The 15,611-nt window shown below is 27.8% G+C and overlaps 2 protein-coding genes across 3 annotated transcripts in view; one reads left to right on the top strand and one right to left on the bottom strand.

The window, feature by feature from the left end:
• Positions 1–15,611, bottom strand: part of LOC119673903 (putative uncharacterized protein DDB_G0282499) — a 51,957-nt gene that overhangs the window by 13,053 nt on the left and 23,293 nt on the right. The window lies entirely within an intron of this gene.
• On the top strand, positions 576–4,437 carry LOC119673906. The gene is made up of 10 exons (XM_038085014.1): positions 576–804; positions 857–907; positions 975–1,034; positions 1,235–1,303; positions 1,389–1,430; positions 2,210–2,245; positions 2,305–2,373; positions 2,435–2,503; positions 3,139–3,221; positions 3,293–4,437. Exons 1-10 carry the CDS (start codon positions 672–674, stop codon positions 3,332–3,334), a joined length of 654 nt encoding a protein of 217 aa, XP_037940942.1. The 5' UTR covers positions 576–671; the 3' UTR covers positions 3,335–4,437.

The following is a 15,611-nucleotide window of genomic DNA, read 5'->3' as shown; positions in this document are numbered from 1 at the left end:
AAAGAAATGGAAAAAAAAACATCAAAATAAAAGCAATCGAAAAAAATAACACTATTAAAAAGAGAGAAGAAATCCATAATCTATAAGATAGAAAAGAATAACAATATAAAAGAAATGAAAAAGAACAACAATACAGAAAAAACGTAAGAAAACGTAAAGATTCTTTTTTATATATAAACATTTATAGAAAAAAATGTGGGATAATAAAAATATAGAGAAAAATAAATAGGAAAAAAAATTGTTTATATATATAAAAAAAAATAAACAAGGAAATATAGAAAAGATTAAAAACAATTAAGCCATCTTGAAGATGACTATAAACTATAGTCGAAATATTCATCTTAAAGATAACTACACCCTATAATCGGAATGTTGGTGACAACAAAATATATATTATAATAATAATTTAAAAATTTTTGTATTTTTTCAGCAATTGACCAATTAGCACGTGAAAAAATATATAAAAATTATTAACATAAATCTAGTTATCACAATAAAAATATTTAAAATTAAATAAATTTAGTAGGCGAGATACCGAAAAAAAAATTAACAACCATAACATTTCAATTCAAAATCTTATAAAAAAGTTGTGATTTCAAAATTTACTCTTTGGTATTAAAAATTTCGGGTCAAAATTTACCGCATTAATTAGAAAACCAAAATTCGTCATAATGTTCAGACAGACACATCTATTCAATCGTTTAAATAAAATACGAAATCTAAGAAGTAATAACTTTTCTCTAACACCTCCCATTAAAAGGAGAGACTTCCTACATCCAGTAAAAGCACAGCGAGCAGACGTAGGTAAGGAACATATCTTATAATATTAATAAAAACTAAAATAAATTATTTTAAGAATATAATTTTTGCAAGTCGTCGTATATAAAACAATCGGCAACCCAATCCAGTAAGTAAAATTTAATAATACAATATAGATCAGTAAATAAATAGTATTATTTAAAAAAAAAATAAAGTCGTTAAGGATCTTGCCGAGTTAGGAAACCGTCAAATGCAAACGAAAGATTTGCGTCAACGTAAGTAAATATATAAAAAAATATTAATTAAATATATAAAAAATTATAAATTTTAATTAATATTAAAAAGAAATGAATATATTAGTGTTGAAATACTAATACATATTAAATATAAAACAAAAATAAAAATAAATATTAAATATTTAAATATTTTATTAATTTAATATTTTATTTTATTTTGTAAATTTTTTATTTATAAGAACCAATTCGATGGACGGAGGAAAAACTCGCTTATAGAGCTAAGATAAAAACTGGAGAAATTGTAGAGGGTAAGTAATGTTAACTTTAAATGCAAATAAGCAGGATCTCAAAAATATTTTAAAAAATAAAATATTAAAATAATATAATTTTAAGCACTGCACATGCAACGAGATGAAAAACTTGGCTTAGTTCAAAGTAAGTAATATTAAACAATAATACACAAATAATAATAAATTATAAAATTATAATCGTAGTGGGTTTTAACATCGTAGTGGGTTATATTATTTAGCAAAAACTAAAGCACTAAAACATATTGCTTTAAATTGTTTAAATTTGAAATTGTTTAAAATAAGAAAATATTAGTTCTTTATAATAAATCGATTAACTAGCACGTTCGTTTCAAATAAAACAATTGCAATTAAATTCCTTTACCCGTGTTTTTAAAGTGGAGCGCCAGCTAACAGCACTAGAAAAGCGAAAAATATAAACAGTAAATAAATTTGTAACAAAATTTTAACAATAAACAGAATTTTTATATTCTTTGTAAAAAGTATTCGAGACTTATAATATATGAATATGAAAATTAATATGCGTTAAAGATACCACCACACTGACCTATTCTACGATACTCAGACTGAACTGTTACGCAATCTATTTTAACTATTATACCATAAAGTTTTTTACAGTGTCTATTTTGATATCGATTTTTCAATTTTGTCTAACAGTCATTTTAAAAATTACTAGCTTCTTTGCAGATTATACTTATAAACCCATATATCCTCTATCGAATATCTATCGATATTAATACTATGTTATTAAAAGAGCAAATTTGTTCTAAAATAAGCTATTTTTAACTATTAACTGTGTATTCTAAATGATCTACCAAAATGAACTAAATGTCATATTTTTATGAACTAGTTTGTTTGTGAACTATATAATCCTATACAATGTTATTAAGTACATATTATTTTAAGGCCAGCAGAAAAATAACATGCCCTCTGACAATAAAGGTGAGTTATATTATTTAATAAAGTAAATAATTTATTATAAGTGGAAATGTAATTGGTAGTGACTTCCAACAAGGTTGGTGGCAGTGCTATTATTTATCTCCCGGATGGCAGAGATTCTCGTACGACAAGTAAATAAAGTAAAAAATTAAAAATTTCTTATATAAAAGCATATTTTATATTTTTTTATAGAGGATTCAAAGATATCAGCTGTGGCAAAGGAAGCCTTCAATGAAGTAGTTAACGAATCAAATAACCAAGGTGAGTTAAATTCAATTAGTAAATGTATACCAAATAAAACTAATATATTTGTTATATATTGAACTTTTTCATAAGGTATAGCATTGATATTGAATAATCACACTAAACAAATGGAGACAATTTTCTTTAGAAATAACCTCTTAAATTTTATTAAATAAAGAATATATTTAATTTAATTTAATCAAAATTTCGCGTTGTTTTAGTGAACCAAGAATGTCGTTAACTTTTTGTGTTTAACCTCTTAACCTCTTGTGGTACACCTCTCTCAAGACTAAACAATTCCATTGACAATACCTTTCTGTCGAATATTCATCCTTTTTTGAACGACAAAAAGAAGACGATTTTGTACTTCTTGGTTACCACTGTACTTTCTTAACAATCTTCCCTATAAACAATATTTTTTGTTAATCGATGTCCCAGTCTTAACAATGTCAATGTAGATTTAATTTGATATCTTAGCAATCATATGGCAGCAAACCCAAAGCTAATATCTTTCTTTGATATATTTTTGTCGATTTACTTTATTTGTTTTTTTAATATTGAAATATCTTAATAAACGAAATACGTGATAAGAAATTTAACTATATATCATATGATGTCAATAATGAGAACTTTTTTTCGTGGTTACTTTACAGAAAACTATTTGCCCTATCAGCAGAGAATGAAAAATTTCGAGAATACAAAATTAATGTCGGCGAGAGAGTTCAAAGAATTAGAGGTAAAATTTAACTTAATCTCTTATTTGTTAATATAAAAATATGAACATATTTTTTTATATTGTCTACACAGTTGATGTTATCTCCTAAGATTATTACAATGACACGTTTTTAATTTGAATGGAACTAAAGGCAAATCGCACTTACTTTTCATTAATCAAAAATTATTGTTAGTCAAACGTGTAGTTCTAACGATATGATTTTGAAAGAAAGACTACCTAAATTAGACATGTAATGTGCAGAATAACTATTGCCTATGTAAACAGTATTAGAACTATTGAAATACTAATTGGATAATGGACAAGAGTACGAGATACGGCCTAATTATCATAGGTTGAAAATTGTTTTGTTCATTCAATTCAGCTAAATGAACATACTAATCCGAATGAACAGGACTGAGATCTCTCTTTTGTGCACAACATCATTATAAGCGTGACATAACGTACTGAAGCTATACAATCCATATTGTTATTGTAACACTGATTTTCAATTGGGTCTTCAACGAACGGAAACTATATTGCTTGGAAAAAATATCTCCCTCTTAATGCATATAAGAAACCCATTTATTCATAAGGAGATTTCTCGCTCACAACGATACAGCGATACTTATTGCTTGGATGGCGTTAGCAAACTTTAACTCCATGTAATTCCTCCGTTTTACGACCTAATTATCTTAGGTTGAAAATAGTTTCGTTCATGGAATTCAGCTAAATGTTTCTTATATGCATGATTTTGAAACTGCTAATGATTGTCAAATTTGGAAAGAACATAACTAAAAATCTATCTTTTATGCACAACATAATCATCATAAGCGCAGCATAATGTACTGAAACTATACAATCCATATTGTTATTGTAACACGGATTCTCAACTGGATCTTCAACGAACTGAAATTAGATTGCTTGGAAAAAATGGGAGATATTTTTTAATTAAGAAACTCCATTTATTCATGAGCAAATCTCTCGCTCACAACGATACAGCGATACTTATCGCTTCAACGGCGGCAGCAAACGTTTGATCTGTTAATTTTGTACAATATGGTTTTGTTGTTATGGATCTAAAACACAGAGGTTTAATTTAACACTATGGATATAAATAAGATTTGGTGCTATACAGCATGTAATGGCTACTAAAATATGATTGAATCAATTGCAATTATTTATAAAAAAAAAATGGATAAATACTTAAAAGTATTATATATGGAACATTATGAAATATTAAAATTAGTTTTTGGCACACAACACAATAGACATATATTTTAATAAATATCACAAATTTCATAGCTATAATTAAACGCATTTTTTTATATAACTAATATATATAAAATCATTTCATATAATTTTTTTTAACCATGTTCACGTACAAATTTTAATTAATTTTAATTAGAATTTTACTAAAGAAATAATAAATCCTGCGTATATTATAAGCAAAATAAGTAAAGGTAAAATAAATAAAAAATTATTTAAGCCCGGTAAAAAACGCACGGTGTCGCCTATCTGCCGCTTGAGCGGTTGTAATCTGAACACATCAGATCAGTGCTTTTCAATCTTTTTTGTTGTGTGATTCACTTAAGACTAAAAAAATGTTTGCTTACACAAGAAGAGTGCAATATATTTATTTCGTTTTGAAAACAAAAAAATTATTAGTATTATTTTTTTTATTAAATTCACAATCCTTCAATCAGTTATACATGATTAAAAATTTGTCATTTTGCCCGCTTAGAAAACCAAAAATGGTTAGCCAGCCCTGCCTACAAACATTTGCTAAATAGTAAACATTCGGGAGTACAGTTGCAATGAGGTATAACTTAAGACAGCTATCTGTTGTTGGACATATCCCCTGGATATATAACGATCAAAAAATTATGTTTATTAATACTGATAAAAGTCCTCAAAAAATACTAATATCCAGAAATGTTTTTCATTTACTCACGCACTATATAACAGTTCATAAACGACGAAACTTCCTGATTCTCGCTGTAGTTCCTTAACAATCTTGATACTAAGTTTGATATTACTTCTGTAGCATTTACTATAAATATACTATATTATATTAATATATTATTACTATTATATTTAAACTATTATTTAACATTATCAACAATACTATTACATCTAATACCAGATAGAAGTCTTAATACCAGATACATCTAATACCAGGTCACACTGATGGAAGTCTTAAATGACTAATAGACACCCTACCTCGATGTAATACTAACGTAGTCCCGGGGTAGGACAAGGTCTCTAGGAATGAGGAGGAGTTGGTTTAGTCCGTGCGAGTCGGACACTCACTTTCCGGGCCGCCGGATTGTGGTCAGTGCGTAGGTATTCCACTCCTCCAAAAAAAAAAATACTAGATAGAACAGTTCTAATCGTTTACAGTTTGATTATTGTTATTGTAGTAGAGTCAATCAAAGCCCTGAAATTATTTACAAAAACTGACATGCTTACCAACACCGCTGTATCGAATCTCAGAATGGTTTTAGGCTCCTCGGGGAGGTATGCAGATCTAAGATCAATTATTGTTTAGTCTGATGAAGTAATAAACAATAATCCAGTCAAGGCGTAAAGAGGGGTTATGACTCAACTAGTCTCAACATAATAATTTTATTGTATTTAAAAGTAAAATATTTGATAAATATTTAATATTTTGTTGTTTTATTTTTAAATTATTTATTTTAAATATATTTATTATAACGATACATATATAGACTTTGACTTGATGAATACTTGAACTTTTGTTGGGTAATTATTTAGTATTTGTTCTAAAATTTTTTATTAATTATTTTGTATGAATTAAAAAGTTTGACAGAATGGTCCGACAAATCAACTTTACATTAAATTTACTTTATATGTACAATTCCTAATTGCCTGAATTCATATATATGTTAATAACATGAAATAGTATTTTCCTATAAATCGTATTTCACAAGATACAATCACTCAAATATATTGTAGTGTAATAAATGTGGTAAATAAAATAAAAAAAAAAATTTTTTTTAATTTATTAACCATATGAAAAGTAATAAACATTCGAAGAATATTCATATTCCTTACTAAATTATTAGACGTGTAATTTTCACATGTTCCAAGTGGAAGATGCTTTTACTCGTATAAATAGCTCTAAATCTACTTTAAATCATTTCTATTTTTATTTCCTTTAATAGCAATATTGCAATATGTTTGCTTTTAATGTTTCTCATTTAATATATATTGAGTGTTATTCCAACGTTTGACGGATGAGAAGCAAAACAAATCATGGATACCCGCTGTATGGCGAGTATGCCTGCATGGATTTATCTTTTATTTATGTGTATCTTAAAGTATTTATGATGCAGATGTTCGTTGTCTACTTAATGGTTATGTTCGTTCATGTAGTTGATTATTAATTTCTAAGAAATGATATGACATTAAGTGCAGATAAATGCAGAGACGGCCACAGCAATGAAAACTGTATCTATAACTGCTTCAATATTATTAAAATGTTTCCTTTTGATTTGCATGTACAGCAAAGGAAATGGAAATAAGCATCATACAATCAACAACTTCACTTAAAAGAAGTGCATTGCACTTGACACTCTGCAGGCAAACATTTCCATATGAATAACTTCAGTATCTCTTATTGGCATCAGTTGCGTGTAATGTTCATATACACATATTAAAGAATATACCACATATATGGTAGATTCCTTTAATTAAAATTATGCTTTCTATCTGGTTTCCAACGATAATTTTCAATAAATACCAAACGCTAAAGAAGAAATATACAATTATGTATATACACTTATTTATAATTAATGATGTCGTATACTTAAGATAAAATTAAAATGTTTGTATCGTTTATAGAGAAGACTTAATGATTCTGAACTCAAGCGAACGTGCAGGGATGTCATATCCTCAGGGCAAGATATCTAACTGCCCTAAGGAGCAAGCCTTTTAGAGGCTGCAATTTTTATACATTTTAAGTATTTATATCTTATAAGAATCTAGTCTGTATAAAATATGCGATTGTTAAATGTGAAGTGTGTGTTTGTTTTTTATTGAATGGTCCCTGAATGGGACCCTGAGATCTATATCATAAAATTAAATTTATGATATAGATAAATTTAATTAAATTTATAGTTAGTTTCTAAAATAAAAAAAATTATATAAGCAAATTTAGGTTTCTTAGATATTGCTAACTTTTTAATCATGTTAATCTTGAAACAGTGATCTTGATTTCGTATTAGGCAAGAAACATGATATTATTTAAAAGAAAAATTATATAAATAAAAGTGCCATGGTGCATCCGCACGAATGACATGCTAAGAGACCTTAGAATAGATTCGGTCAAAAAATACATAAGGGACAGAGTTCTGAAGCTATATGCGAAAACCGACAGGCTGCCCTACTTAGCACTATCTAAACTCAGAGTAATCACTAACCGCACTGAGCGGTACGCAGATCAATCATTGAATAATAACGAAGATTATAAGAAATACTCAAATTAGTCAGTGAGATGGATGGGACTCTGCAGAAACCCCCCATCCATCATAGAGTAAAAGCACCCAGATGCACTAACTCGGAAAAGGCTCAACATCAGTTAATTAAATAGATAAAAACTAAAACAAAGTATAAAGGAAAATAATAAATTAATTTTCTCTATAATAGAACAAAGTTCGTGAAGTTTAAAAATAATAGAATAATTTGAATGTATTGTGTAAAATATACAATATAAATAAAAATATCTTTATTTGACACTTGAGGCGTTATTAACACATAAGTATCCGGCCCAAAAAAATATTTCTTTTCTTAATATTGGGCTCTCCAAGGCACACAATGGCGTTTTTAACTGCTATACAGCTGAGGAATTAAAGTGGGTTTGTCAGAATGATACTCAAAGGATGCAGTAACGTGGTGACATAGTTCCCAACCCATTTCTAAATATAAACTAATTCAATGGATCTGTTTCTAGCATGTATTATTGTCAAACCTGACAAATCTAATTTCTTTATTCCTTTTAAGGTGTCTGTTTTCCGTACGAATTAATGTCAAACTCTACAAATCTAATTCTTTTATTCCTTTTTGTTTCAAGCCCCCAAACTAATGTGTTTAATCTAATTTTATACTATTAAATTGGTAGACCGTGTGTACTTTATGCTTGTAGGGCTTTGATTTTTAAAACTTTTTTTATTGAATTTGATTATTTCGACATACGAGTAGAAAGTCAGTATAGAAATAAAAATGAAAGTGATAGGTACAGTCTTAAAAATGCCCACATGTCAGTCTTACAACATAAAGGAAATTGGAAGGTAAGCGTGCTAATGTTGATACGAAGAGATAGCTATACTTGGGTGGAGTTGGAGATGAGAATATATATAGAATAGTGAGAGATTTAGGTGTTCCATTGGATCTTCCTTTATTTTCATTTGTCCATCAATAACACTGACTAAAGCAGAAATACTCGAGTACAAACGGTTTTAAAGCACATATCAATCATACTTGACATATACATTAAACACTTTTGTTGGTATAATTTTTCAAAAAGTCAAGGAGAGTCAAGATAATGCGTAGGTATATAAAAAAGCGACACTTCATTCAACACTTTTCACAAAAACCGCATTTGTTTACATTGCGAATAAATCATAATAATTTTAGAAAGTCTTTGTACAAAAAACAACAAACCGCCAACAAAATTTCGCAGATACATTTTTAATGTTCGAAAAGAGTTTTGAGGCAAAACTTAACATACAAACTGACAAACTGACAAAAAATACATAATAAATATTAAAGTTATAATATATATATATATATATGTATATTCGTGTATATAAAGGAAAGAAATAAATGTCAATGAAATTAGTTACAGGTCGTTGACATAATCTTGAATCAAATTTTAATGAAACTTTTAAATTGTAACAAATTTCACGGTTGCGATGTTTAACCTTACTTTCAATAATATTTTAATAATAACAGACATATAAATAAGTACATATATATGATGTATACATTTTAAATATTAAAAAAAAAACATTATAATTAATTACTGAACCAAGTAACCTCTATACCTCTATGGTATGTTACACGAAATTGAGTTAAAAAAATTGGGGGGAAATGTATGTACGGCGGTAAAGGTTACGTTAAATGTGAAGAAGTTCAATGAATTTTCTATTAAAGTCAACAAATGCGTTAAACACATAGCAACTCCCCCTCTTTTTCAAGCAGATATGAATTTCGAATAGGCACAGTTACATTTTCAGTCCGCTAATTATGCCACGTCATGCAATTACAAGGCGTTTTATGCCAAAGTATCTGTATCTACGCCATGGTGGTGTCTAGTTTACTACTTTCTAAGAATTTAATTAACAACTCAAATACCAAAAAGATATACATATATGATTATATATGATATGAAATGTTTTGTATTGCATTAGAATATAAGTATTCACTACGTCATCATGCACTTAATATTTTTTGTATCTCTAAATGCTTGCATGCAAACCGTTAAATACTTAAAATGTTTAAGCAGATACTAGATAAGAATATTGCTTTAATTAATTGAGATACTTGTAAACTTTCTCCAAACAGTGAAGTCTTTCTTTTTTATATTCAAAAGCAAACAAATAGCAAAATCAGTTGTTATATAATTTATTCAAATTAATTAATTTATTGACGTTTACTGTTTTACTGTTGTGTTAAACACAGTTTAAACGATAATTAAAATGAGACTATAATTAATTATTTGAAATTTGTGACCATGCGAAAAGATTTGATTGAAATTTATTAACTGGAAAATTATGCACACGTAACAAAATCTCAGTTCAGATACAATTATTGCAACTATAAAGCTATTCATTTTAGCAACTGAGATTTGTTGTGTTGCTCAAATTTATTGTAAAAGAGATTTCAATCAAATGTTGTTGCATGTTTGAAAAATTGTAAATTAAAATTAATTAGTCAATAATTATAAAATTTTGTCATATGATTGAGTAGATCGAATTTTTTGCAATTCATTTTAAACATCATTTTGTTGTTTTATAACCCGTGTCATTTCAGCGACCCTCAAATGGGAGTGGTGTACTTACTTGGATCATCGTAGAGAAGTATCTTTCATAACACTTGGAACAACTACAATTATTATCATCATTAATGCATTCACCTTTACAGCTTAACCTTTTCAAATCTCAATCAGTTTTATTAGATATAAATTTTAGCTAAAGCAACAACTCAGTTAAGTTATAACAAAAATATTGTAAATTATTGTTATTGTAAATATTGTAATTATACATTTTTCGTAGGCGAGTGAAGGTATGACTTTTAGTTCCTTCAGCGAATTTTCTTTTACCGATTCAATCGACTCAAAACGCTTACCACGAAGGGGCAATTTGAGTTTCAGGAACAGGAAAAAGTCGCACGGATCCAGATCTGGCGAAAATGGTGCCTGGCGATGACAGTGGTGCCGTGTTTGATCCAAAAATCGCGTACAACAAGAATTTTCCATAGTAAAAATCGCTAAATGCACTTGAGGTAGTCTCACATTAACCGCTGCTGTAAACAAACTAATTGACAGATGGCGCTCAAAATTGTACCATATGTCAAGAAAGGGAGTACCAACATAACAAAAAAAAATTTTTGAAAAAGGTCTATTATTTAAGAAGTAGTTAACAAACAACAAAATCCGGGTACTTTTTGAGCAGAAAGTATATTCGCAACTTCTATTGTAATAATATACATTAAACATTCTTGACACAGTTCCCAACTATCTGCATAGGATGATATTTAACTATTCAACTCCATAATCATGTTTCAAAAATTACTTTAATAATTACTTAAAGATATGTTGGAAAATAGCATGCGGTAGATGCAGATGTATTCTAAACATTCATTGACATAAATCATTCTCATCGACTATCTACTGAATGTATCGTTTATTGGTCTTACGTTTTAACGATTAGTGAAGTAGTTGGATAAATCTTAAGTCACATCAAGGATAGGTATGAAATTGCCACTTGCATGGACAGTCAAATACCAATTAAATCAAAATTAGTCCAAAAATGTAAAGCATAAATCAGTGGGCTAAATCGACTTATTGACAAACTATCAGTCGGGTTCGATCAAAAGAATATTGTACGGGATAGAAGAGTAGACAGTTTTGTCGGTCTTGGTGTTTCTTAGAGTGTCTAGGATCTCTCTAGGAGATCCTGCTTTAATTATACTAAAGACAGAAAAGAAAGAAAGCTATCTACACTGGCTTTAGCTTTTTATTAATAGCTAAATAGGTAAATGGGAAACACGTTATATGTGAAATTTCGTTCGACCAGTCTTTTGTATTAGATTAAATTCTGGGAATTCAATAATAGGTTTGCTATTGGAACTATGTTAGATTAAAAGTTAAATTAACTGGAGTTCTTTCAGGCTACTGGTGTAGAGAAATCCACACAAAACAACTGTGCATTAGTTTCAACAGTCCTTGTAAAAGGTTGTCTTTAAAAGTCGTAGATTCTAAATATCCACACTGTTTCTGTGCATTAGTTTCAACAGTCCTTGTAAAAGGCTGTCTTTAGAAGTCGTAGATTCTAAATATTCACACTGTTTCAAAAAAAAACAATCACGAATTGTATGTCTGTGTTTGTCCAGTTTTGCCTAGATATAATGGAAGTAAATTTTTTGACAATTTCTTAGATGGGCCATCGATAAGGCCAAATGAACTCTTAAACTGCATAAAGTCAACAAAGTAACTTTAGACTCGCAGTTTCTTGCGAGAATAATAATACTAATGAGGGAAACCGATTGCAGACCATTACTGAAGACTATATCCTAATCACTCCACAAATAAATTACAAAGTTTTTATTATAAAATTAAAATTATATAAAATTTAATATAATATATTAAATTATTGCAAGTGGTTGCTCCTATCCTGCAGGTGATTTAATTTAATATTATATATACCTATATATTAATTTTTTTTTTGTTTCTTTCAATGATTTCAAATACTTCTTACACAAAATGTACTCGTACACCTATTAATATAAGCTCTTTTATTGCAATTTAAATATATATATATTATAATATGAAGATCCACAACAGTAGTATGATTTAAAATCAATATAAAAATTATGGTAAAAACATAACTTATTCGTTTACCCATTTTGTCTGAGAAGCGTGATCGTACACGATAGTTATAAACCTCATTTACTTTAAATATATTCCCAAGATAATATAACACTGGTATATGTATATGCATAAAAAACACTATTTATAAAGATTGTATTCATTTAAAATCTAAAAGAAAAATTAAATAAATCTATGTTATGAACAAATTAAAAAAAAATAGTAACTTCAACATATGACTAATGTTTTTTTTAAAACATTTTCGCTACTGCAAATAAAATCGAATTTTAATTAAACTTTTTATTAATTAAAAGATATGCATTTACGGTTTAAAATTAATTGAGGTTATTATTGTACATAGACAACAATGTGGAGATAATTAAAATAGCATGTGAAAGTAAACAATTATTATAATTAATGAAAAAAAAAAAAAAATTTGCAGGCAACTTTTTTAAGTTTTTGCTACAAGCAAGCAAATTAAAAATTATTATTAAAATATTATTAATCTTTTATTAAAAATTATATAATTTAAAATAAAATTAACAAAATAATGTTTTTAATAAGAAATGGGCTAAATAGTTAGGGTAACTACAAGTACAAAATTGTAGTTTTTACTTAAATGAATTCTTCGACTGAACATGCGACTATTTCGAATGGTGTGTATGCTGAAATTTTAAATAAAAGATGGGAAGACTCAACGATATTCAGGCATCTGTATGCAATCTGGTCACTTTTCACTGAAAGGAAATCCAATATTCTCATTAAGATGACCTGTAGAGATATCAGTCTTATAGTAGGTTTACTTACAGGTAACTGCAAGCTATGGCACTATGCAAGAAGATTGAATCATAATCATATCTGTCGCTGCTGTGGGGAAGACGATGAAATTGCCTCTCAACTATTTCGTCTTTGCCCAGCTTAACACTTTAACAGCCCCCTTTCTTAAGGATCTTGATCAATTACAAAACCTCTTATTAAACCGCATTTTAAACTTCGCCAAATGTTTTAGGTGGTTTTAAATCCTGAGTTTCCATTATATCTACCCATAGGGATCGCCGTTATAACCTAACCTGACCTATTATTTGCACCATCCTATTAAGTGTAAAACACATCATTTAAATGTTCTCCAAGATACATCTATAGTACTAGATACTTTTGAGGATGTTTTCATTGACGGGTGTTCATTTTAAAAGTGTAAATACTTTAAGGATTGTTCGTATTAATACTATCATCTTTGTGTAATCTTACAAAAGTCAAGTGGTGGTTTGTTCATCACCTTTACGACACCAATATATTAGAAGTCTTGCTCTTTATGAATGCAATAGTCCTTCAACGCTTATTTATAAATTTTCTATACAACAAATGCAAAAATTTTGTTACTTAATATATTCCATAAGCCATAAATATAAACCGTAGTTTTGTAAAAGTTCAGCGATTGCTACACGATCTATACTGTAAAAGTAAATATATAATCCATTCTGATCGTTATCTGATCTATATGTGTTACTGAATTAGGTTCACGAAATGGATAAGACATATATCTATTTATTATATGAATTGTATATTCAATAAGCAGCACATATAGCATACAAATTCACTGATGAAATCTTTATGTAGAGCATTTTTACATTTAAAAAAATATTTGATATATTCAGAGAGGCAAAAAATGTAATTATAATACGAATTTTACATAATCTAAAAAATATGTTAGTAACTTTACTACATTATAGCATATCAGTAACCACTGAAACGCTTCCTAAAAATAGAAAGGTTTGAAAGGAATGATAAATATTTGCTGTAAACATATAATTATGTTTATTTAATGCACTAGACAAGAGTATATAAAACCAAATAATGTTTATTTTAATATTTTACACAAAGTAAACTAAAAATTATGACTTAACAAATTGCAATGGCAAGAAAAACTAACAAACCGGCAAAGAGAAACATGATATTTACAAGCAAGACAATGCTTATGTTTAGCAGTTTAGTCATACCCTAATAACTAACTTTGACGCATTTCCTGTAACTAACAACACATTTCGAAACAATAAATAATGAAAAAAGTAAATGTGTTCTTTAGGCACATACCTGCATTTGTTAGCATTCAACTTTATACAGAAAGGTACCAGTCAACCAACCTCTCTGGTTGGTCACAACACTACGACCGAAAGCAGTCTGCTTTAGATGATAACATTTGCCAAACAACTTTAAAGGAACATATGCAAGTTTTCAATGTATTTCTGGTCTTTTCTTTGTCCTACTACGACCCTAATATTGTTAGGTGAACATGAATATAACTTCGCAATTTTAAATGCCATTGTACTTGGTGAAAATATAAGAGCAACCACTTACTATCTGTATTAAATTCAGGTTATTACTACGGATATCAAGAATGTATCTAAAGTTTGATCACAAAAATAAAATAGAATTGATGTAGTGTTTGTATTTTTATTTCTAAATAAATTTTAGTGTGTAACTATGTTATTAAGTTTAGTTCTATTCAAATTATAAATCGACCATATTAAGTTTAGCTCTAGTCAAATGGTAAATCGATCATATGCACAAAACCTTTATAAAAAATTGTCTGCTAGACCTAAAACAAAATTCTTCTCTCCGATCAGAAGTAATTATTGAAAAAATTGAAAAATTCAATTAATTAGAAAATAATATAGAAAAATAAATAATAAACATATATAAAAAATAAATAAATAATAAAAATATATGAAAACTATATAAAAAATATATAAAATATATATGAAAAATATATAAAAAATAAATAAATAATAAAAATATAAAAAAATATAAAAAGTGAAGTACGGCTTAGGGTCAGTTGGTTAAGGTGCGCTGATTCTGAGCTTCACATTTGGCAGGACCCGAATTCGATTCCTGGTACTTACAGTCTTAAAAATAATTATTTACGAATAATTAAATACAAGAATTATTTCCAGGTCACTGATGATGGGTATTTGGCAATACTCGAAACAGTTGTATGTTCAGCCTAAAATTCAATTAATTAAAATAATATAAAATGAATTTTTGTTGTTGTAATTCACTACTGTTCGAAAAACCCTCTTTATAAAAAATATAAATAAATAAATAACAAATATTAAAAATAAATAAATGATATATAATAAAAATAAATAAATGATAAATAATTAAAATAAATAAATAATATAAATAAAAAATAATCGATCTTAAATTTTTTTCAAGTGAATTTTCTTTAGTAACCTGTATATATTATTGATTAATATTGCAAACGCACTCACTCTCCCTGATCAGAATTTAACTTAAAAAATTCA

Source organism: Teleopsis dalmanni, chromosome 2 (assembly GCF_002237135.1).
Source record: "Teleopsis dalmanni isolate 2A chromosome 2, ASM223713v2, whole genome shotgun sequence".
Taxonomy (NCBI): Eukaryota; Metazoa; Arthropoda; class Insecta; order Diptera; family Diopsidae; genus Teleopsis; species Teleopsis dalmanni.
The sequence above is the reverse complement of the archived record's forward strand: the minus strand, read 5'-3'. Positions and strand labels throughout refer to the sequence as shown.